Here is a 25181-nt window from a genome sequence, read left to right on the forward strand (position 1 = left end):
TCATGACTTGTAGCCAATGTTTGCCAGGTATGTGTAAATCCCAAATCTCATGACATGGAGCTGTAGTTTGCCAGGCATGTCTATATCACAAATCTCATGACTCAAAGCCGCTGTTTGCCAGGCATGTGTAAATCCCAAATCTCATGACTTGTAGCCAATGTTTGCCAGGTATGTGTAAATCCCAAATCTCATGACTTGAAGCCGCAGTTTGCCAGGCATATGTAAATCACAAATCTCATGACTTGAAGCCGCAGTTTGCCAGGCATGTCTAAATCACAAATCTCATGACTTGGAGATATGGTTTGCCAGGTACATCACAAAGATTTAACGCCACAACAAAACCAGCAGGGCAAGAATTGAAATCTGAGACCTCAATAATCAAGAGCTTGTGAAATTCAGGAAGAAGCCATTACTCTGCATATTTAGCGACGGCCCACAGCTACTCCAAAACTCATCAGCTACTCTCCCCAACCTTCACAAAGAACATTGCATACATTATTGCCGTGCAGTTTAAGAGACACTAGGTTCACAAGGGCCAAACCATGAATGATGCCTCACTTCAATAGACTGAGTAGTTCTGGACATCATGTATACAAGTTAAATAAGAACTCTGACCTCAGAAAATAGGTCAAAGGCCAATCAGATTTAAGAGACCTGCCAATAAATACTAGCATGAAATTTCACTGAATTTGCCTCAGTACATTTGAAGATGTCATGTTTACAAATCTCACCTTAACAAGTAGGTTAAAGGTTAGGGTCTTCAATAGGAGTTAACCGAGTCAATAACCTGTTCATTATTAAAACACAAATTAAAGTTGACTCCCGACCAATTTGTTTATCTCTCCTTTAATAATTGTGTACATCTTCTCTGTTTTAATGTAAGTGTTCTGAGCACTGCAGAGAAATCGAAAATGGCCAGTAGAGAAGTTTAGCTTGCTGTGTACGAAGCAAGTACATTTGTGTTAATTGTTAATGACATTATGGTCTTTATTATCGTGGAAAAGTATATATGAAGTAATAATGTCTGTAGTGTTAAAGGAAACATCTTTTTGTAGAGTACAGATTTGAGCTTTCTGAGAACTAACCTGGAATAAGGAAACAGATCCCAGACCTACACTTAATACAACTAAGCCAGTGTAGCACTGTACATGTGGAGTTGTCCTCAGACAGTGATACATCTACTTTCTAACTTTCAAAAATTCTTCATTTTCAAGTTGTGTGGCAAAAGGACATTTACCACATAAAAAAGTAATATTAAAAGTGGACGTCTTTCTCAGATTAGATATCAAATAAAGAATGAAAGTGGAAGGCAAGCCATGACAAACCTGGTATTTTCTTGTCTTTCATTTCACAGTACAGCTCCCATGCAGTTTCAATACTGCCATACTAAAACAGAAAAGAACAAAAATACCATTGGATACGTTATGTAAAGTTGCAAAAATGAAGCCAGGGCATTGTTATAAAGCACACAGACATTAACATGGCAGCTTTTTGAATGACACTGTTCTGTCAGCAAAATAAGTCAGTTTTGAAATTATGCCTTAACAGGGCCTTCAATACATTTCCCTGAGAAAGGCATATCTCCATCCCCATATACTCATGGAGCTGCCACACTGGAAAAACCACACCAAAGACACCGCACACATCCCCTGCCTAGTGACAGTACATTGACTCCAGGACCCAAATATTTGCACCTAACATCATGTAAATATGGTTTTAATATGCTTCATAAACTCAGCTCAAAGCCCATGAGTATACACTGTTTTGAAGGTCTTTGAAGGCAGCCTGTGCTCAAAAAAATTATATATCCTCCACAAATGAAACTTCTTTAGCAGGCTTATATAAGAATGTTCAATTTTATCCAAACATGCATTAGACTGATGTGCAGTTGCCAAAAAACACCCTCTACACAAATCTGGTAAGCACAAAATCAGCATGGCTGATCTACTCACCTTTGCATAAGCTCTAACAAGACTGCAATAGGCCATGGGACTTTTCTCTGTTAAGTTTGAAAAGATATCTTCTGCCACAGATCCTTCCCTGAGGCAAACATATAACAAGCATAATTTTGTGAGAGTATAAAGGAGCTTGTATTCAGGTAGATTCTGACATACTCAGATGCAACTGCTAGGAAGTTTCATATACAATTTTCCATAATTTAAAAATCAACTGAGAGCTCTATTAAAATGTAAAAGACTGCTTGGACAAACTCTGTGGAACAGGTAAATTATACCTGCATTTAAAAATGACCGTAGATTGCTGATGTCTTAGTTTTTCAACATTCCATTGCCTAGGTCCTACTTGTCACAGTCTGTGAGTGCTGGATACTGACATGGTGAACTATTTATTGTCACATATCATAAAAAAAAAAATACACAAACAAGTAAAATATCGGACCTAATGTATGGTAAATGAATTAGCGCTACATTGTTTATATTTGTTTGGCAGTGAACCAGTTTAAGAATCCCAGTCATTGAATTAGGTATAATCTAGAATTCAAGGACTTTTGATCACTGCAATATTGAGAGACTAGTATAAAGTACGTACTTCCACACCGGTCTCCTTTTGTCGCCAGCCTCTATATCTCTGCGGTACCACATCTCCTCTGCCTCAAGGGGCAGAGGTGGATCTTCACTGTTATAGACACAGACCAGCTGGAGGAGGGCCTCAAGAGCGGTGTCAGATAGAGTCCCACCTACAACAGCACTGACTGATAGATTGATGTGACAATTAACAGGTGAAAGAAATCCCCATTAGTTCACCAAAGAAGCACATAAAAATACAAGATGAGTGAGGAAGATGTGCATTATGATCAACAACAAATTAATAAAAAGGTTCAGTTTTATCAATATGTGTTTCCTGCCAACAATATATATGACCACCCAAACACATTTCATATGGAAGAACAGTTTATCTATCACAAAACCCAACCCTCGGGTACAATTTTTACAATGCAACAAAGATAGAAGGTGATGTCAAATGTGCTAATCATTAAACCTCAACAAATACAAGGCTGTTGAGCTTTTGACACTCAGTTGTGCAGGCAGAAAATATTGTTCTTCAACAAGAAATTCATTCTTGTTACTGTGTCACAAGTGAACGCGAGTTCAAAATTCTCATTGTAAGGTTTAGGGATATGCAAATTCTCCCCAACCCCAAATCAAGTTTACCTTCCGCTTGTATAGCTTTGAACATTTCTATAGCGTCTACCACCCGTCTCCTGCCCACCCTCTCCAGCAGAGCATCCTCCCCTGGATCTGTGAGTCTGTACTGGTTATCCTTCACCTGGTATGCCTGGAGAAGAGAACAATACCACAAAATCACAAGTAACACTGTGTACTAGCTGTACTGGTTATCATACACTTGGCACACCTGGAGAACAGAACAATACCACACCACAAAATCACAGGTAACACTGTGTACTAGCTGTACTGGTTATCATACACCTGGTACACCTGGAGAACAGAACAATATCACACCACAAAATCACAGGTAACACTGTGCACTGTACTGGTTATTGTTTACCTGGTATGCCTGGAGAACAGAACAATATCACACAACAAAATCACAGGTAACACTGTGTGCTAGCTGTACTGGTCATCATACACCTGGCCCACCTGGAGAATAGAACAATACCACACTACAACATCACAGGTAACACTGTGCACTGTACTGGATACCCTTTACCTGGTACACCTGGAGAACAGAACAATACCACACCACAAAATCACAGGTAACAGTGTGCACTGTACTGGTTATCCTTTACCTGGTATGCCTGGAGAACAGAACAATACCACACCACAACATCACAGGTAACACTGTGCACTGTACTAGTTACTCTTTACCTGGTACACCCGGAGAACAGAACAATATCACACAACAAAATCACAGGTACATGTAACACTGTGTACTAGCTGTACTGGTTATCATACACCTGGCACATACCACACCATAATGGTAACACTATGCACTGTACTGGTTACCTTTACCTGGTACACCTGGAGAACAGAACAATACCATACCACAAAATCACACGTAACAATGTGCACTGTACTGGTTATCCTACACCTGGCACACCTAGAGAACAGAGCAATTCCACACCACAAAATCACAGGTAACACTGTACTGGTTATCCTTTACTGGGTACACCTGGAGAACAGAACAATACCACACCACAAAATCACACGTAACACTGTACTGGTTATCCTTTACTGGGTACACCTGGAGAACAGAACAATACCACACCACAAAATCACAGGTAACACTGTACTGGTTATCCTTTACTGGGTACACCTGGAGAACAGAACAATACCACACCACAAAATCACAGGTAACACTGTATTGGTTATCCTTTACTGGGTACACCTGGAGAACAGAACAATACCACACCACAAAATCACAGGTAACACTGTACTGGTTATCCTTTACTGGGTACACCTGGAGAACAGAACAATACCACACCACAAAATCACAGGTAACACTGTACCGGTTATCCTTTACTGGGTACACCTGGAGAACAGAACAATACCACACCACAAAATCACAGGTAAAACTGTACCGGTTATCCTTTACTGGGTACATCTGGAGAACAGAACAATACCACACCACAAAATCAAAAGTAACAATGTGCACTGTACTGGTTATCCTACACCTGGTACACCTGGAGAACAGAACAATACCATACCACAAAATCACACGTAACAATGTGCACTGTACTGGTTATCCTACACCTGGCACACCTGGAGAACAGAACAATACCACACCACAAAATGATAGGTAATACTGTGTGCTGTATTGGCTATCCTTAAGTTCACTTGGCACCTGGAGTTCCAATCAGCAGCTAACAACAACATTTGGAACAACTTCTCATGACATCTTTTTAAAACAATCTAATATCACATGCCTGAAATCCGAGTCAAAAATGACTATCTATCACTTCACCTATGGCAAGTATTTTCTCCCAGCTCAACCAAGGCCCTGAGTTGTGTTATGTGTTCTGTTTCTCATAGTGTGAGTTGATTTCAGCCGCTCCGCAGCAAAGTGAAAAGACAGCGTGTGTTGGCTAAGGTACCAGTATTAATTCAAGAAAGGTTGTCAGGAATGCTCTTCATTGTGATAAACTTGTTATACCGGTATGTTGGGTGGGTATATAGCCTGTCATTTGGTCTCGAAGATGACTACATGTATTTCCATTTGTCCCTTTCCATTTGATGAAACATCAGGCCATAAGACATCACACTGGTATAACTTTTTAAGACTCATTAAGACTTTGTATTAATGATCAACATACACACTACAGTCCTATTTCAAAAATTTTGCGTGACACAATTCTTCAAATACAACGTTGACATGAAAAACAAATACGTAATGAAAAAGCTTCTGCTTTGGTAGCACAGGCAAAATGTAAGCAATCCCCAAGTGAAATAGTTCAAAAAGTTCACAGATGGACAAACAAACAGACAGACAGACACCACAACACCATAACACGACCTGCAATATCCATAGGCAAATTATAACTGGGCACATCTATGTACGCCATGTAAGTCAGCAGTTTGTAGGAAAATACCTCTATTTTAGGCTCAGCAAAGTCATACATCTCTTTCACAAACTTTCCGTATCTTTCCACGAGAAGTTTAGCTGCTTTTCGACCAGATGCCTTCGACAGCGCAAAGCTTTTCTGAAATCAAAAGACCAACCTATAAACTACAGAAGAAAGACAAAGATGAGAATTAACATCACTTTACAAAGCTTTCAGAATATAAATCTCTTGGAAAATATAATTTGATTTTCAGCTGTAAGCCTTTATAGACATGTATGTAGTGTGACGTTGTACAGGACGTCTTGTATGACGTAGTGTCTTGTCACGTGACGTAGGAATATTAAAGTTGACCAAAACTTGTATTATGATGTCATCCTGCTGAGTACGCATTGGACTGTCACAAAATATTTCTTCACTGTGTCTGGGTGTGAAATATCAAAATGTAATAGGCAAATGCAGACACCTTTATGTAAATAATAAATCCACATATCTGTAAAGGTACATGTTTCTCCATTTGTGTAGAAATCCTGTTACAAACCTTGTTGAAGTTGTCCGCTGGTATGAGATATGGGTCATCCATGTACCTGAATGCTGGTGCTGTGGGGTCCTAAGATAAAATAAACACAAATACAGGTATCCGGTCAAACATCTTACTGGAACATGATGATCTGATACAAGATTAGACATCATTTTTACAACACTTTGTGATTCTTTATGGGTTGTGCATAAGTTATGCTATCAAATTACACACATAATCCAGAATACATAGGAGTATAATCCATCCATAACTGCTAAACTTACCAAACCTTTCATCCTTATTTATTTATTTGATTGGTGTTTTACACCGTACTCAAGAATATTTCACTTATATGTCGGCGGCCAGCATTATGGTGGGTGGAAACCGGGCAGAGCCCGGGGGAAACCCACGACCATCCGCAGGTTGCTGTCAGGCCTTCTGATTTATGGCTGGAGAGGAAGCCAGCATGAGCTGGACTTGAACTCACAGCAACCGCATTGGTAAGAGGCTCCTGGGTCATTACGCTGCACTAGCGGGCTAACCAACTGAGCCACAGGGCCCCACCCCCACCCGTCTTCATCCTTAACATCCTCATTATTACTACAGAGCAGATGTTAATAGATGACTAAAACCCATTACCTTTTTCACAGTTGAGGAGAGAGCTTGGAGAATAGCAATAGCATTTCTGAAACACAGTTGAAGAGAATTGTTAAAAACTGTATGTCTATCATCAAATTTTAGCAAGTTTGTTACAGGACACATTTTAAATGACTTAAGATTAATTTAAAATGTCATTGGAGGAAGTTAACCATGATACAAAATAAATTGTCCCTGGCTTAAATTAGTCTCAATGGAATACTCTAAAAAAAAAAAAAAAAAAAACAACACCTCTGGGTGTTTTACAGTCCTGAACAATATAAAACTTGCTTTATCGCCATGCTGCTACATGTACATCAATAAAACATGAAAGCAAACTACAAACCTCAAAGTAATAGCATGCTAAAATTGGCTACTGTAATTCTTCAACCTTTTTGCATGTTTGCAAGGTGATTACTCAAGCATATTCTGAAGGCATTATTCTGTGCAGGCTCATAAATTTATATTTTTTGTGACGCCCTGAAATTGGCCAATCCACCCATTGTAGTATTGCCTCTAGGATCTAATTATAATATGCATAAATTGCACTGAATGTTGCTCTTTCATGCAAAATTAAATGTTGAGGACTGACTAGTGTTAAACACTAGTCAGGAATTTTCAATTATTATTATATGTCAGTAGTCAGGTTTATTGATGAAATGAACTGGCGTGCCCCAAGTACACCACCGACCATCGTCAGCTACTTGACCATTTGACTTACAGCCACAACCAAAACAGCTGGACATAGCTTCAGTGGTCAGGGCCCTGATAGTCACATACAGTCAACACTGTAACCATCTGACCCAGTAAGACACCCTAAAACTGGCTGTAATACCACGCACATTTAACACATCCAGTGTGGTCCCCAATGCCACCCTTGGAAGAATGAAAGGTATAGGTCTGAATGGCCTAATGAACCCTTCAGAATGAGATATTTAATTATCAAATTACACCAAAATGATTTTTTAATCAATGACTACCCACATTCACAGGGTCTTACCGTTTCTTTCTCTTGGGGATCACAATCTTCTCTATCCAAAGAAAATGAAATATAACAAATGTACATAATATGTCAAGCATATGTCATGTGTCTTGCAAATTCAAATATAATATCAATTCTGTAATTTTCTTTTGATTCCTTTTATTTAACAATAACTCAATGACTACTGGTATTTATTCCTTTAGTACATTAGATGTCACACAAAAAAAAAATAAATAAGGTAGAAACTCATGTAAAATGTAATCAAAGTAAATTAGTAAATCTGCCAGCTCTGAAATGACCTCCATCCCATAAAACAATCTTACCCTGTGGAACTGACACAGTAGACTCAGTAGAGCTGACCGCTTGTTTGTTACTTATGGGTCCTGTTGTTACAGAAGAGGTCATAAACCTGTTAGACAAAACAAATACATGTAAATCCTTATGCAGTTCTTGCAATCCAATTGAAATCCAGTAGATGGCAAGGTTTGGTCAATCTCTGTAAAATGATTCCTAAACCTTGCACCTGATAAAACCAGTTGAAAGTTTTCCTTCCATTCACTTTGAACCACATCCATATCCAAAGTATAGACCCAGTACACTCTCCAAATAGGGATAGACATCTGAATTTTTTCTGTGAAATTTTCCTTGTAGCAATAGATGATCAAGATATGCTATATTCACATACAAATAACTGTAAACTTCATCCTAGTTTTAACAAGCACAGAAATGTCAGAAAGAAATAAGACACTGAAACAATTATATGTCATCACAGCCAAACTATGCCACATTTATTTTCCTTCACTAACTGTGGGAAGCACTTCAAAAGGCTGCCTCCTATATTCTTGATACAGTTTCACTAGTTTGCTGCAGCACATGTTGATGCCAAGAAAATGTATTGATCAAAAAGAAACTGTTTTCAAACTGTACATCTTCCAACTGGATTACAGATATGAAAGAAGCCCCATGATTTGAAGTTATAAAAAGGCATATTAATATGGATTGTATTATAACCAAGTGACCTACATTGGTCATTACTTGTTAAGTTTTCCTACATGTATCATTATAATTAAGCCATGTACTTATTCTATGCCATTGATAGAATTACTATTGCATACACACAAGTCATATCAATGTTAATCCTTTAGTCAGTATTTTAATCCTTTCTTTGTTATATTGGTGCATGTACCTGTTCCTTACCTAGCTCAAACGTGTTCAATCTGTGTTGGGATTACCTAGGGCAGCCATGCCAGGCATCAAACACATAAATTACCAAAATAAACCTTTTTCAAACTTCACTCTAGAGAGTAAAATGTAGAGTTGATACACAGAAGTACAACTTTCAAGATAAGTTTTCAGAGATAGGCATGTCCTAGTTATGCCTTGTTTAAGCTAAATTTTTAGGTATGGTACATTTATTCACGCCTGGCTACAGCTGCAATATTTAACCCAGGAAACTTTATCTTCAAGGTTACATCATCAAGAAGGGTTACAACATCAAGAAAATGTTGCAAAACAACACATTGTTGCCTTGTTCGGTATGTCAGGAATTTAACAAAAATGCCCTCAAAAACATGCTTATTTTAAAGACACCAGGCAGTAATTTTTGGTCAAATGGATTAGAACGGGAATACAATTAAGGTGGTTATTCTGTAAATATAATAACGCTTTCGAAAACTGGGCGCCGTATGATACTGTTAGTTCTAAACCTGTGGTGGCACACTCATTAAAACCAAGCCTTCGAGAAAATTTATAATAAAATACACGTTGTCGTTTTTTTGGAAGTATATCCCATTATATGCGCTGTTACCATCTGAAGTTGCGGGGCACTTTCTTGCAGAGTGTCGAAGTTACGGCAGCATGTTTGATAACCACTCATTTTCAGTTGGAAATAGACCGATTGCAACCACGTTTTTTGTCTCGTACGTTTCTACCTGTTAAAGCCTATGCTTAACAAATGTACGAGTCTGTGTATACAGAGCAGCCGACAGTCTATTTTTAGACTAACGTAAATTGATATGACAGAACAGTCGGTGTTTGGTGTCCAGTGTTTCCAATAATGATTCGACACAAAGCTCTGTGTACTTCACAGAGCTAAGTCATTCTCAATATGAAGAGGGTCACAGTCCTTCAGAAATGGTCTGAAAAAGAATGGAAAGGTAAATGGGATTAGATATCTCAGCTCGCAGTCTGTTCAAGAATCTTTGTTTTGAAACGAAAATTGGACCTCTTTTAACTGACTTGATGATATTTTATTTTATTTATTTATTTGGTTGGTGTTTTACGCCATACTCAAGAATAGTTCACTTATGCAACGGCGGCCAGGATTATGTTGAGAGGAAACCGGGCAGAGCCCGGGGGAAACCCACGACCATCCGCAAGTTGCTGCATGACCTTCCCACGTAGGCCTACGGCCGGGGAGGAAGCCAGCATGAGCTGAACTAGAACTCACAGCGACCGCATTGGTGAGAGGCCTCTGGGTCATTACTATTTTATTTTAAGAATGATGTATGCACAAATATAATGTAATCAAATCCAATTGCTGAACATTCGCAATATTCGGTTTTGTGCAAATCCAATACTGTGATTCAGAATAAAGTTGAATTCACTGAAAAAAAGCCTTCAGGTTACACGTTTAGTGAGCAGCCATAGTTGTCTTTGTAATAGAAAAATCAATTTGATTACCAGTTTAAGATTCCTTAAATGTTTCTAACATGTCTAATAAATAGGTGGTTCCAGTGACTCAGAATATAGAAGATGTGCTGGGTGAGGCGAGTAGAAAGTTAAACATTCCAGTCACTTGTCTGTACACAGCTGATGGCGGGGAGATAGATGACCCAGAACTAATACGGTATTAGATAAATTCTTGTCAGACTTTAATGCTGTAATTGTTTAGGGCTGCTTGCGCCATATCTTACACTCCACGAAAACAACTTGTCTTTCACCAAGACATAATGATCACGTCATTCTAGGGAAGAAGATATTATTTACATGCAAGCAACAGTCAAATCATTTTCTGTACGACAGTGTGTTTTCTGAGTTTATTTGTGTCCAAATTGATTAATTCAAAATATTTTTATTATAGAGCTATTTTTATTCGATTTGTTGTAGGGCATCTTAAAAATCCACATAGTTTAAGACACTGCCTCTCTTTCAATCCATGTACAAAAATTTCTGAATTTTCCATGAACCATCTAAGAAGCTAAATGTAGTGTTTTTTTAACAGATGTTTTTGAATAAATATTTTATCTTTTTTTTTTTTACATTTTCAGGGATGGAGAAATTTTATATGCTTCCATAGGTGAAGAATTTTTTGGGAGACTCAGCTCAAGGTAGACAAGGCTAGTAATGAGTTGTTCAGATACATTTACATATATGTGTCATACTTTTATACTATTAATTATGTATTTAAAAGTGGACTGAATTTGATGTTGTGTGTTTAGTCAGTCACATTTCATGTAATCAGTGTATTGCTTTGACTTCAAGAGCATGGACATAATTAAAATAGTTGTAATCTCTAATGGTTACATGTTTTTTCTTTGTGACTTTCCTTCATATAATCCCTTTAGTGTATTTAGCCTTTTCCTAAGAACCCCTTTGTTTATATATGTCTAGGTAAAGTGGTTCATCCAGTTCAGCCCAGTTATCTTGATCTCGGAGAAGACTTGGACTCTGCCTACAACTCTGTGACGTCTGCGGACATCGTGCTCCCTACAGGAAAGACTGACTGGGTTACACTCAATGTTGGTGGGAAAGTTTTCAAAACCACAAGGTAGGTGTAGTTTGAAGTTGGAGGTTATATTGTCAAGTGTGTCAGGTGCCAGCTCCTCCAATTATAAACCTGAGTACAGTTGTAAGAGGGAAATATTCTTGAGTATAAAGTATAGCTGATTGAAATAAGTAAATAAAATTCATTCATACAACTCATGTACCTGCTTACTCCGTACTTTCCACGCGTTATATCAGCGTAGTATTTTAGATGTTAGGAAACTTTTGGAAACTGATGTGATTTACAATGTGACTTACAGTGTGACTTATTTGTCATTGGCGTCCAGCATTATGGTGGGAGTAAAGCAAACAGTGCTTAAGGGTAAACTCATGACCATCTGCAGGTTGCTGGCAGACATTACCACGTACGACCAGAGAGGAAGCCGGCATGGTCAAGTGAAATACTTGCCTGAATCCAGACCATCGTTGTCTGGTGACAGCTATATTTATTGGACTTATTTTTTTTTTTTTTTTTTTTTTATTGGTGTTTTACGCCGTACTCAAGAATATTTCACTTATACGACGGTGACCAGCATTATGGTGGGTGGAAACCGGGCAGAGCCCGGCGGAAACCCACGACCATCCACAGGTTGCTGGCAGACCTTCCCACGTACGGCCGGAGAGGAAGCCAGCATGAGCTGGTCTTGAACTCACAGCGACCGCATTGGTGAGAGGCTTCTGGGTCACTACGCTGCGCTAGCGCGCTAACCGACTAAGCCACGGAGGCCCCTTATAAGCCTATTGGACTTATAAGCCTATTGATGCTGGTGAACCTCGTCATGTACGGCCAGAGTTTTCTGCCACTTGAATACATTGTTTTATAGATGTGGCATGAATGTTTCAATTTTATTATTTTTGTTTGCAGGAGGACATTGACTTCAGATGCTCCAGAAAGTATGCTAGCCAGGATGTTTACAAATGAATGTGGTACATAGTTTCTCACTTGAAAATCATTATGATATCTTCTTTTCTTTTCAGTGCTCTTTAGGAGCAGGTTTTGTCCTACCATAATTTACTTGTGCCAAAAAAAAATGAGTGTAAAACCAATCATTCTTTATTCCACCAAAAACACCTGTTCACAGTCACAAAATAGTTACATACATGTATATAGCTCCTGGTATGTATGCATGTATTCATGTACATTGTAAAAAGTAATAAACTGAAAAGTTTCTGTTGTAACTATTTCACACTCAACTGGCAGAGACAATGTACACATGAATTATGCTTTTATTGTAAATCTTTGCTAAGCCATTATTGCTGTGTTATGTTCAACACAGATGTGGCCTGGTCCAGCTCGGTTGATGAGAACGGAGCCTACCTGATTGACAGGTCTCCTGAATATTTTGAACCAATCCTCAATTACTTACGACATGGGCAGCTGGTTTTAAACAAAGGGATCAATCCACAAGGTGAGTTTTAATATAACAGAACCAAAGCACACAGTAGTACTCAGATGAATCAGAGGGAGTGCATTGTGGCTCCATGGTTAAATTAAAAGAAAGCTAAAACATGAAGTTAGGTTCATTATACAGACAACTGAAAACTACGTGTAAAAATACTTTCATTTGTTTTTTTTTTTAGATTTTTAAGAGTGTTGAAAGGCATTCAAATATTTGAATTCTGTGGTAGGCTTTATGGGCCATATTTAGGAACTCTTTTTTCTGATGTTCACCAGAAGGAAGGAATTTTTGGGAATCTTTTGTCAGTAATCTTTTACTTTATGGGTTAAAAAAGTTATCACGACATTCAGTGTTGTGATTAGAGTTGGAAAAACTACCTTTGATGTCAGAGTTCCTAAACTCTGATAGAATGGTTCATAAAGCCCACTTTAGAATTCCAATATTTAAACGGCTTAAACACTCTTCATTAAAAACTAAGAAAATAAATGAAAGTATATTTATGCATAGTTTTAAGTATGAATCCGCATAGCGCGAAAAATGCGTGTAGTTGTAACATGCAGAAAACTTCTCACCATCTAAATCTTACTGCTTATCCAAGGACAACAGCGTGTATTTTAGACACCAGTTGGAAAGTGATTTTAATCAAACTGGCTTGTTTTGGCGATGTCACTCGCACTCGGCTATGCATAGCATGTACCCCATTGACTCAGCAAGACTGTCCATGTCCGTGTCACCGGGTGGTCATAGTGAGGTAGGCACGTCTGTTTTACAGTCTTAATTCCTCCTAGACTATGCACAGAATTTGTACTGATGCCCCTGTTTATGAATGTAATACTGATGAAAGTGGATATACTTACAGTGTTCTGATTGTCACATGACATGCCTTCAGTCTATCAGTTCTATTCCTCTCCGGCCGTAAGTGGGAAGGTCTTCCAGCAATCTGCGGATGGTTGTGGGTTTCCCCCGGGCTCTGCCCGGTTTCCTCCCACCGTAATGCTGGCCGCCGTTGTATAAGTGAAATATTCTTGAGTACGGCGTAAAACACCAATGAAATAAATAAATAAATAAGTAAATAAATAAATTTCAGTTCTATTCTCAGAAAAAGTAGTCCCACGTGAGCGTGGCTTTATTTTTTTCGGTTTATTGGAGTATAAACGCAAAAATTTGACAAATCAGATTGCGCCTTACATGCGTACATTCAGGAAAATTAAATTATTAATATATGATCTTGTATAATGTATGTGTAAATAATTACAGGTGTTCTGGAAGAAGCCAAATTCTATGGAATTTCCTCCCTTATTGATGAGCTGGAAGAAACAATTGAGGTACGGTTTTACAAAACGATTTCATGATGATGTGTCAGGTGTTGGTAAAGAAAAGTCTTTCTTTTACTGATTATGATTGTTTTATAAAGGTAAATTGATGACTATGTAGTGTTAGTATGTGAAATCTGGCAGTGTAGCTGGATGGGCGAATAAAGGCTATTTCTGATAGATCTATACACTATGTGGAGGCCTCCGTGGCTGAAGGGATTAGCATGCCAGCACGGCGCAATGAGCGAGGAGCCTTCTTCCAATGCATTCGCTGTGAGTTCAAGCCTGACTCATGCTGTCTTCCTCTCCTGCAGAACATGGGAAGATCTGTCAGCAACCTGCAGATGGTCATGTGTTTCCTCCCAACATCATGCTGGCCACCATCATATAATGAAATATTCTTGACTATGGCGTAAAACACCATTCAAATAAATAAATATACACTATGTGGCTTTACTTTGCATAGTTTGAGATTTCTTTCACCCTTCAACCTAATCTCTAATGAGCTAATATCATGAAAGGCTGAAAGTTGATCACTCTCTGGTCAACAGAGAGTGCTAACTCTTACCGATGTAAAGGATAAAGACTTAGTGGTAGCAATAAAAACGAAAGTAATTGAATACATGCACAAAATTTATATTTTGCTGTAAAGTACATATTTATGAAATGTATTTTTTTTCTTTCTGGTATTCGACAGAAAGATGTTTTACCTAATGATGACACTGCTATCAACAGAAGAGAAATGGTCCTAAAGCTATTAGCCGTACCCACAAACTCTGAGCTTCGCTGTCAGGTAAATGTTGTCACCTTAATCATTATACCTGTACCACTAGTATCAAAGCTTGCATATAATTGTGATACACAGTACTGGCTTCAGCTGATGGATGAATTCACTTTACCTGGCTTCGCATGTACTTTGATTTACATGGATTTAGTAATATGCAGCAATATTTTCACCTTTAATGGACAAAGTGAATTGTTATATTGTCATGCTGTTGAGAGTGTGAAAGTATTTTCAGATGTAAGGTAAAGCCAGAAGTGTATAGATCAGAAATAAAGACAATACCAGCAATAAGTTAGAGAGCATGTAACAAAGGAAATACATATGTGTGGAATTATACTGATTTTCACATGTATAATGATTTCTTTCAGGGCATCAATTTCTGTGGAATAAATTTGTCCAAACTGGATCTCCGGTGTATCAACTTTAAGTATGCTGTTCTGCGTAATGCAGATTTGTCAGGGTCTAATCTGTCCCACTGTAACTTTGAACGAGCTGACATGTCCAGAGCTGTGCTTGATGTAAGTCACCCAAGTGCAAAATTACTTTTGAAATTTGTGCAATCTAACTTCAGACTTATGTGGAACGTCCGCCTATAAAAACATATCTCAGTGAAAGAAAATAATTTTCATGAAAGATTCACTGAAATGTGGTGTATGAGTTACATTTAATGTCAGTAGAATATTAAAAATATATGAAAGTTTACTGCTTTAGTATCAGAATCAAATACACTGTTCAGAATCACTTATACTGTTATTCTAATGAGATTGGTAGATGTCATTCAGAAAGTAGGTTTTAAGTAACAGTAATATCATTTGTGTAATCCCTAATGACCATATTACTGTTACTGTTTCTCTATGCATGCTTTGCAGGGTGCCAATCTTCTTGGTGTAAAGATGCTATGTGTTAACCTGGAGGCTGCATCACTAAAGGGATGTAACTTTGAAGATCCTGCTGGTATTAGGGCTAACATGGAAGGTATGTCAAAATGACTGTTAAGTGCTATAGACAATGTATATGCAGTCCCTTCTCACTGGCACATGCATGCAGAATAGTTTATTATTTTCATTAATTTCATATTTTTTGGCCTGGGGCATATTCCACATGGTAATGTTTAGGCCTATTCTGTTTATTTATTTATTTGATTGGTGTTTTATGCCGTACTCAAGAATATTTCACTTATACAACGGCAGTCAGCATTATGGTGGGTGTAAACCGGGCAGAGCCCGGAGGAAACCCACGACCATCTGCAGATTGCTTGCAGACCTTCCCTCTTACGGCCGGATAGGAAGCCAGCATGAGCTGGACTTGAACTCACAACGACTGCATTGGTGAGAGACTCTGGGTCATTACGCTGCACTCGCGTGCTAACCAACTGAGCCCCCGTTTAGGCCTATTCCACAAGGTAATGTTTAGGCCTATTCCACAAGGTAATGTTTAGGCCTATTCCACAAGGTAATGTTTAGGCCTGTTCCACAAGGTAATGTTTAGGTCTATTCCACAAGGTAATGTTTAGGCCTATTCCACAAGGTATTAGGCCTAATAAGCCAAAAATGCAAATTTTTACTCTTATAGTAGTAGTACATGCATCAGACAAAAGCTCTCTTTGGGTGTTGGAATTTCCTCACTTAAATGATACGTTGACAGAAAGATCGGTTCTGGATCCGTCAAATATCACTTTCCAATCTGTCAAACAGCAGTATAGTATCATTTACAAAGCTGTTCTTCATGTCACATGTCTCCAGTGAAGGCAGAATTAATGGTGAAGTGCTGCATTTACAAATTTTGACTGTACAAGCTCATACATACTGCCTTACATATATGTTTTTGCCCAGGGGCTCAGATGAAGAATGTCAATCTAGAGGGCAGCCACATGGCTGGAGTAAACCTGCGAGTGGCCACACTGAAGAATGGCAATCTGCAAAACTGTGATCTCAGAGGGGCTGTGTTAGCAGGGGCTGACCTGGAGGTAAGGGTAAGGGAGGGAGGGTAAGTCTCAACCAAGGAGTGGCCTCACGGAAGAAAGGCAATTTTTAAGCAGTTAACAGCTAACTTCAAATTAAACTTCACAAGTTTTAAAGGTATACATAATTACAGGCATTATTGGTGCTGACTGGCCAACTTGAGTGATAAATGAATCTAGGGTAAGTGGAATTTTAGATACCATACATTTATTTCAAGGCTAAATGACTAAAAGTAGAAAGCTGTAGCTTGTATATCATCCACTCGCAGCCAATCAGAGTCAGTCCTGTTTTACTTTACCTTATAAATTGTTATAAGGTTTGAGATGATAGAGCCAATTCAAATATCAGGTACTAATGTGTTTTTCATGCACTTGAAACTTTTCAATTTTGTTTGCTTGAAACATCATTTAATACATGTACATGTACCTCCTAAGAATAAATTGGGTACATTTTTTACGTAAGCTCTATACACATGTTGGCAAGAGTTAGCTGTGATATTCACCTGAAAAAATACACTTAAACTGGACTTTGAGACAGTGGCCTGTGACAGCGTTGTTTTCAGTCCTGGTAGTTTCTTCACAAACTATGAAGTCCGCTATAGAAAAGTAAACAACTTCTTAAGTTGAGTGCAGCTGAAACTTCTCACTTGTTATTAAGAATAACACATATCAGATTGAAAAGTATTTGTGTTTCAATGTTTTGTCAGAACTGTGATCTCTCTGGATGCGATTTACAAGAGGCTAACTTGAGGGGAGCTAATTTGAAAGGAGCTGCATTTGAGCTGATGTTGAACCCACTGCACATGTCCCAGGCCGTCCGCTGACTCTCCAGCCAATCCACTAACACAGGTACACAGAGTATCAGGTACATGTCTCACATAGTCAGTTTGTCATATTACTCAAACTATATTCACACTTCTGTCTGTATTTTCAGCCAAGCAAGTCATGTCAGATTTCATTCACATTCAAATGCATGTTCAAGCTTCATTTTTGACCTCAGTGGGTTTATTGTAGAAGTACTGTGCAACCCAGAAATAACCTTACAAAAATGCAAGCATTGAGTGTTGATTGCTGTCATCCTTGTTAAGGAGACAGGACTTGAACAAGAAATGGACCTTCACTTATATTATACAGTCGTTTTTTTTATGGCATGTATGCACAGTAAGAGCATGATCGCGATAAAAGTGTTCAGCAGTTGCAAAGTAATTGCTGTTCGATGTGTTTGGACGGCAGAACAGTTGGAAAAAGGGCCGCAACTTCATTTCATTTTATGCGCTCTGTTTGTCAAGTTATTCCTGGGCTGTACTGTACAGTGACATGTTTAGCTTGTGCCATGTAAACAACAAGCAGAGGATCCATGGATACTTGTGGCTTTTTTCTTGATGGTAATGTAGTTATTAGGTCTTGGGCCGTACAGCAACAAGCAGGCCCTCAACTCTGAATCCAGGCATTACATGGTACGTGTCCTCCCTTGACAGTAATGTAATTAGTAGTACTTGGGCTGTAAAGCAACAAGTAGGCCCTCAACTCTGAATCCAGGCATTACATGGTACTTGTGACTTCTCTGCTTGCTTACCTCAGTTACAGCGCCCAGTAATATAAACTGTGAATGGTTAGCATTGGCAAGTCAGGTCACATGTATGGCTTAGCTGTGGTACATCAGGGAGTATCAAGGAGTATCATTTAAACTGAGTGACTGAAAAAGAATGTTCCCTTTTGATTTACAACAGAACATGCATATTACCTATTTCGATTAGTTCAAACAGTATAAGATATTTGATTTCATTTCATGCTGGCTTCCTCTTTGGTCATACATGGTACGGTTTGTCAGCAACCTGCAGATGGTCATGGGTTCCTCCAGGCCCTGCCTGATTTCTTCCCATCCTAATGCCGGCAGCCATGGTATAAGTGAAATATTCTTGAGTATGGCGTAAAACAAATAAATATTTGTTCATGTATAATAATTGTGTTCAATGCCTTATTCAAGACAACTGGACAATTAAATGTGTGATAAATTTGCACTAAATTGGATAAATGATTGGACTTTATTTATTGTTTATTTATTGGCATTTCTGCTGTTTTAGCCTCCCAGATCTCAAACAGTGGAAGACAATGAGAACTTGTGGACCATTATTGCACAGTTGTTCACCAGACAAGAACATTAATATTATCAAAGGAGATATTATTAGATATACCAGTAATAGACTAAAGATGGTCACAACATCAATCCATTTCTTCCCCACCTTTATACATTTTGCTTGTTGCGATTTCATCATGTTCAAATGCCCTAAATGTTGTTGAGAATATAAATGATTGCTGTATGTAAGCACAATCAACAGAAAGTCACTGACATGATCATATTGAGAGGGGTATATTTGAAGTTGTCTAATATGCTGACTCATAAGTGTGTTACAATTACTCGCATGCTCATGAACGTTGTCAGGAATTACGTAAACTATTGTTAACCATCAAACTGTGGCCACTGTTGTGTACAGTCAAGCGTTATATTAGACAGCTAGTAGTTATTACAGGATTTTTGTAGGTTTGCCGCCGTTTTATGTTTGTTTATTACCTTGGTTATGTTATGATTTATGTTTCACTAGTCAAATATAATATTCAAAAATTATCTTGACAATTTAAACAAAGAAAGTACAATATATTCTTGTGACAGTTTGACACATTGTGACAAAAGTGACAAATTGAAAATGAAAACTTTTTTTTTCATTTGATTTGTTTTGTTCCTTTTTTTTGTTAAAATTACATGTTGCCATATTTATTTTAATATCCAGTATATTATTTCTTAGCACCCTGTCCTTCATTATAGTGATGAAGGAATGCCAAAAGTTCACATCATGCTTTAATAATGTGAATAGTTAAGGTTATACAAAGAATTTATAACTAATATATGGATTTACAGTGCTGCTTACATTTGTGACGTGGACATCAAGGTTCACATGTGACATGAGAAAAATCAAAAAAATCTGTTATGTAACAAAACTAAAATCTGTCCTAAAATTGTTGACTACTTTGTAAATCTATGGTTTAAGTAATTGAATTCTAGGCCTTTGCCTCAAGAAGGTCATTGGCAGGTGTCTGTATAAAACTCACCATCAGTACACAATTTCTGGGTCACAGAATGTTCATGTTAGGAAAACAGTAAAATCCCTTTGTGAGTCACGCAATGGTAGAAAAGGGGAGCAATATCCCTGTGAGGGTTACATAAACGTAGGTAAGCTGTGTAATAGTTTGTGAGTCACGTAATGTTAGGAACATGGAGCATCACCATTTGTGAGTCACATACTGGTAGGAAAGCAGAGCAACAACATTTGTGAGTCACATAATGGTAGGAAAGTGGAGCAACAACATTTGTTAGTCACATAATAGTAAGGAAGTGAAGCAACAACATTTGTGAGTCACATGATGGTAGGAAAGCAGAGCAACAACATTTGTGAGTCACATAATGGTATGAAAGTGGATCAACAACATTCGTTAGTCACATAATGGTTGGAAAGTGGAGCAACAACATTTGTCAGTCACATAATGGTATGAAAGTGGAGCAACAACATTCGTTAGTCACATAATGGTAGGAAAGTGGAGCAACAACATTTGTCAGTCACATAATGGTAGGAAAGCAGAGCAACAACATTTGTCAGTCACATAATGGTAGGAAAGCAGAGCAACAACATTTGTCAGTCACATAATGGTAGGAAAGTGGAGCAACAACATTTGTTAGTCACATAATAGTAAGGAAGTGAAGCAACAACATTTGTGAGTCATATAATGGTAGGAAAGTGGAGCAACAACATTTGTATGTCACATAATGGTAGGAAAGCAGAGCAACAACATTTGTGAGTCACATAATGGTAAGAAAGTGGAGCAACAACATTTGTTAGTCACATAATAGTAAGGAAGTGAAGCAACAACATTTGTGAGTCACATAATGGTAGGAAAGCAGAGCAACAACATTTGTGAGTCACATAATGGTAGGAAAGTGGAGCAACAACATTCGTTAGTCACATATTGGTAGGAAAGTGGAGCAACAACATTTGTCAGTCACATAATGGTAGGAAAGCAGAGCAACAACATTTGTCAGTCACATAATGGTAGGAAAGTGGAGCAACAACATTTGTTAGTCACGTAATAGAAAGGAAGTGAAGCAACAACATTTGTTAGTCACATAATGGTAAGAAAGTAGAGCATCAACATTTGTTGGTCACAAAATGGTAGGAAGGCGGAGTACTATCCCTTTGAGATCACACAGGTGGGAAAGCAGAGTAACATCCCTTTGAAGAGTCAAATTATGGCAGGAAGGCAAAGTAACATCCCTTTCTGAAGTGATGCCATTTAATGTACTTAGCAGGACCATATCTGGGCGGTGGGTCTGTGTACATGCACATGCCACAGATAAATGGTTTCATTCTGTAACCTTACCCAAAACTGTGTATATACGTCTTGTATATTTGCACTACATTTCTCTGATATCTGACTGATCAGAAGTGTTACTTTGTTTAGCCACCATGCTGCTGATATTAGTCTTGTAAAATATTAGGCCCCCATGACTTCATTCTTCCAGTCATTCTCTACCGTGGATGGATGAGAGTATAAATATGTACTCGTACCATGTCTCAGGATTTGTGTTGACTTTTGAAGTATTATTGACAAAGCCAGTGGAAATATTACTAGGTTACATATATGATATTAAATTAGAACAATTTAACAATAAGCAATATAAATTCATGTGTTATTCATTGCTTAACTGTGTGCCAATTTTTCTTTGAGGAAGGTTACACTATTGATTTGGATTTTACAAGTCTTCTATGACAGCATTTCTTTTGACATTATACCATTCCTTTTAAAGGAAATAAAGAATGTCATAGGCTTATACCTGTTCAAGAAGATTGGCAACTCACAAATGTACTTGGTGTTTACAAGGATATAATGGTTGAAATAAATTTTGTATCAGAATTGTTTATCACCTTTACAGCTCATGTGTCAAAGGTTTAAGTCACTCCTGTAATCATCATAATATACGTGTAGGTTACAATCAGTGTGTAATTAGGAGACAAATGACTTCGCATCTTGAAAGAAAGAAGGAATGCACTTTTCCAAATACAGTACTATACTAGTAATACATACATGTATACATTTACAGCTGTTATGCAGTTCAGAGTAGTCTACTCACATTCTGTTTTGTTGTATTCATGTATATAGTTGTGACATAAGTGTGCCATGAATATGGTGTGGAATCATTTGCAGTGGTTGAAGGAGATATTATAAAACATAAAAATGTTTTACTTAAGATTAGCCATAAGTTGCCCAGTGAAGTTCAGCCATTTTAGGTGTAACAAAGATTTCAGAAAGGGCAACTATTATATGCTGATATTGTTTTTAGTATTTCCAACTTAATATGGTCTTTATGTATTTAAAATGCGTTTCTCCCCATAAAATGATACTCAAAATTGAAGAACCTGTACAAGCATCATGCTATATGTAGGCCTACTGTGACTGAAAATGATATCTTTTAAAGTAAATGTATTATTATGTTGAATGCTTAATTTGTAGACCCATGGTTTTTGTGACCCAAACTAATAATGTCAAGGCAATCTGCCTTCATAAGATAGCCTGTTTTCCTCTCTCCAGTGTTGAAAGTATTTAAAACAAGGAGCTCATTTTCTAATTTATAACCAGGACTATTGGACCATCGCCATTATTCACTGGTTCGATCTGTAGAAGTTAAATGTATTTTGGAGCCTCACTTAAGAGCATGAAAAGCATAGTATATAACTGCTGTACACTGAGGATTCAAACATAAACAAAATACATACCTGTTAAAAAGAAATCTGAAATATATTCTAGCCGTGGCCCTTTTTGTTTTTGACGTAAATGTTTTGATGTGGGTGATGCTAGCATTTAGCCCTATTGATCACCCATGTTCGTTTGTATGACTTGTATTTATTATTGTACAGATAAACATCCTGTGTTTCTGTTCATTTATGTGCATTTCACTTCTTACCTACCTTAATAACTGTCAAAGATAGAGCAGCAGCAAGTGTGCATGTGGTTGAATTTGTCATTAGTTAACTTTTGTTATGCCGTTTGTGTCTGTGCACCCGTAAGTTTATATTTGATATTTAGATTTATATTCTGAAAACGTTGTGTGTTAGGGAGATTCACATGTATCGTGATCTTTTGTCTGTACTTAAAATATATATACATTGTATTTGATGGTGCAGATGTACAGGTGGACCTATATGGCATACACAAATGTGAAATAAAATAGTGGAAATATGTAATGATTAAGTTACATGTACTTTTATTTCTTATGCATGTTTTCATTTCAACTCATCCAGTCAAGGCATTTTTCTTTACAAACAAATTATAGTGGAATTTGCGCTGTAAAGTTTGTGATAAATACTTCTAAATGTATGCCAGTACCAGTTGAACTGATGTGCACTGAGATTTAAAGTCAGCAATAAAATAATTCTGGAATTGTCAGGGCCTTTTTCTTCCTCAGTTCACCAAGATATGTCAATTATTCACCACGCTCATTAGTTGGTTGCCTACAACCTCATCCACTTATCACACCCACCCCTCCGCCTCATCTGTCACAACCGCCCCTCCACCTCATCTACTCTACACCCACCCCTTTGCCTCATCCACCTATCACACCCACTCCTTCATCTCATCTGCTTAACACGCCCACTCCTATACCTCATCTACCTATCACACCCACCCCTCCGCCTCATCTATCACAACCACCCCTCCACCTCATCTACTCTTCACCCACCCCTTTGCCTCATCCACCTATCACACCCACTCCTTCACCTCATCTACTTAACACGCCCACTCCTATACGTCATCTACCTATCACACCCACCCCTCTTCCTCATCTATCACACACACCTCTCCATCTCATCTAAAGTTATGAAGCTCAATAAGTATGGTGGGGCCCTCGATCAGTGGCGGAGTGGTTAGCCTGCTGGCACAGCATAATGATTTGGTGTGCCTCTCGAGCTGTGAGTTCAATTCCAGCTCAGGCTGACTTTCTCTTCAGTGATACATGGGAATGTCTTTTAGCAACCTAGTGTAACGGTTGCAGTATACACGGATGGGTTCCAGGGAACTAGCCAGGCCCTGTCGCGGGCAAGTAGTAGCATATACCAGGGTAGTCGCTCACTAATCAATCGATAAAGAAATAAATAGCCCTATGTTGACTTAAGGACCCGTTCCCTCATGTCACCTTGTCTGGATCTAGGAAGTGGAAAATATAGGACACCAACGCAAGAATTAAAAGATTATTCAACAAGATTCCCTCATTTATTTACAATGATGTACAACGGTTCAAATGGTACTTGCATTAAACGATGTTTCTACATTGTATATGCACACGGAACACAGTATCTGTCACCGGCGACTACAGACCACAAGCCTGTGCATTCGAGCACGATTTCACATCTGCAATGGTTATCACATATGAAAACATCACCGTGGCACACGTCTGAAATCCAATGATAGCACGAAGCACTGCCCCTCCACACACATACAGGTCATTGCCCTATAACTCTCCAGGTTAGGAATACGTTCTACAGGATGGCTTCGAGCGACAAATTAGCCAGTCTGCCCTCAGTTTATACTGTACGCGAGGATTGTGTTATTTTTACACACCGCTCTCCTAGCCAAGTCTCCGGCCGTAAGTGGGAAGGTGGATGGTCGTGGGTTTCCCCCGGGCTCTGCCCAATTTCCTCCCACCATAATACTCCCACCGTCGTATAAGTGAAATATTCTTGAGTACGGCGTAAAACACCAATCAAATAAATAGATAGATCCTAGCCAATACTTTCTCCCTATAAATCCTGTAGAGGTTTCGAATAGGTCCGCGCGCAAACTGTTCGCAAAACCTTTCAAGCCTCCAAGGTCTTCGGCACGGAACTACGGTGCCTGCCTGCAACACCCTGCCGCTTGAGGCTTAGGGACACAGGAGGAAATGTTCGCTGAACGTCCCTGCCACATGCGTCACATTAGGATGGTGGTGAACGGGCAGGCATCATTTTGCCTGCATGGTTTCATTCACAAAGGTGGCTGCAGTCATATAAGGAAAATATTCTTCAGTACGGCGTACAAAACCAATCAAATAAATAAGTCCAGTTCGAGTTATTATACCGTACCAGTATATCCTACTGCTTTACCGGTAGCCTACGCCTTATCAGACCAGATGACTACCGGTATCTGGAAATCTTCCTATCTATTTGGTTGGACTACATTATAACAATTTCTGTTTGTATTGC

At 38.4% G+C, this 25181-nt stretch overlaps 2 protein-coding genes across 4 annotated transcripts in view; one reads left to right on the plus strand and one right to left on the minus strand.

Moving 5' to 3' along the window:
• LOC135467707 (small ribosomal subunit protein mS39-like) overlaps positions 1 to 9594 on the minus strand; it is a 25822-nt gene extending 16228 nt beyond the window's left edge. Inside the window, exons 1-10 of one of the 3 annotated variants that reach the window (XM_064745522.1) lie at positions 9482 to 9594; positions 7998 to 8083; positions 7693 to 7718; positions 6696 to 6741; positions 6078 to 6146; positions 5567 to 5677; positions 3171 to 3294; positions 2548 to 2695; positions 1953 to 2040; positions 1326 to 1386 (exon numbers count right to left, since the gene is read on the minus strand). In XM_064745522.1, coding sequence (XP_064601592.1) covers positions 1326 to 1386; positions 1953 to 2040; positions 2548 to 2695; positions 3171 to 3294; positions 5567 to 5677; positions 6078 to 6119 — 574 coding nt within the window. In that variant the 5' untranslated portion in view covers positions 6120 to 6146; positions 6696 to 6741; positions 7693 to 7718; positions 7998 to 8083; positions 9482 to 9594. Of the gene's footprint in view, positions 1 to 1325; positions 1387 to 1952; positions 2041 to 2547; positions 2696 to 3170; positions 3295 to 5566; positions 5678 to 6077; positions 6147 to 6695; positions 6742 to 7692; positions 7975 to 7997; positions 8084 to 9481 lie in introns of those variants that run through there. The other 2 variants (XM_064745523.1, XM_064745521.1) reach the window with 2 other exon arrangements.
• LOC135467504 (BTB/POZ domain-containing protein KCTD9-like) lies at positions 8150 to 23379 on the plus strand. The gene is made up of 15 exons (XM_064745277.1): positions 8150 to 8157; positions 9788 to 9830; positions 10401 to 10522; positions 10944 to 11003; positions 11119 to 11129; positions 11287 to 11443; positions 12305 to 12366; positions 12717 to 12848; positions 14097 to 14164; positions 14850 to 14945; positions 15305 to 15454; positions 15806 to 15911; positions 16769 to 16902; positions 17604 to 17761; positions 18981 to 23379. Exons 1-14 carry the CDS (start codon positions 8150 to 8152, stop codon positions 17718 to 17720), a joined length of 1266 nt encoding a protein of 421 aa, XP_064601347.1. The 3' UTR covers positions 17721 to 17761; positions 18981 to 23379.
• Positions 23380 to 25181: the final 1802 nt, after the last annotated feature.

Source organism: Liolophura sinensis, chromosome 6 (genome assembly GCF_032854445.1).
Source record: "Liolophura sinensis isolate JHLJ2023 chromosome 6, CUHK_Ljap_v2, whole genome shotgun sequence".
Taxonomy (NCBI): Eukaryota; Metazoa; Mollusca; class Polyplacophora; order Chitonida; family Chitonidae; genus Liolophura; species Liolophura sinensis.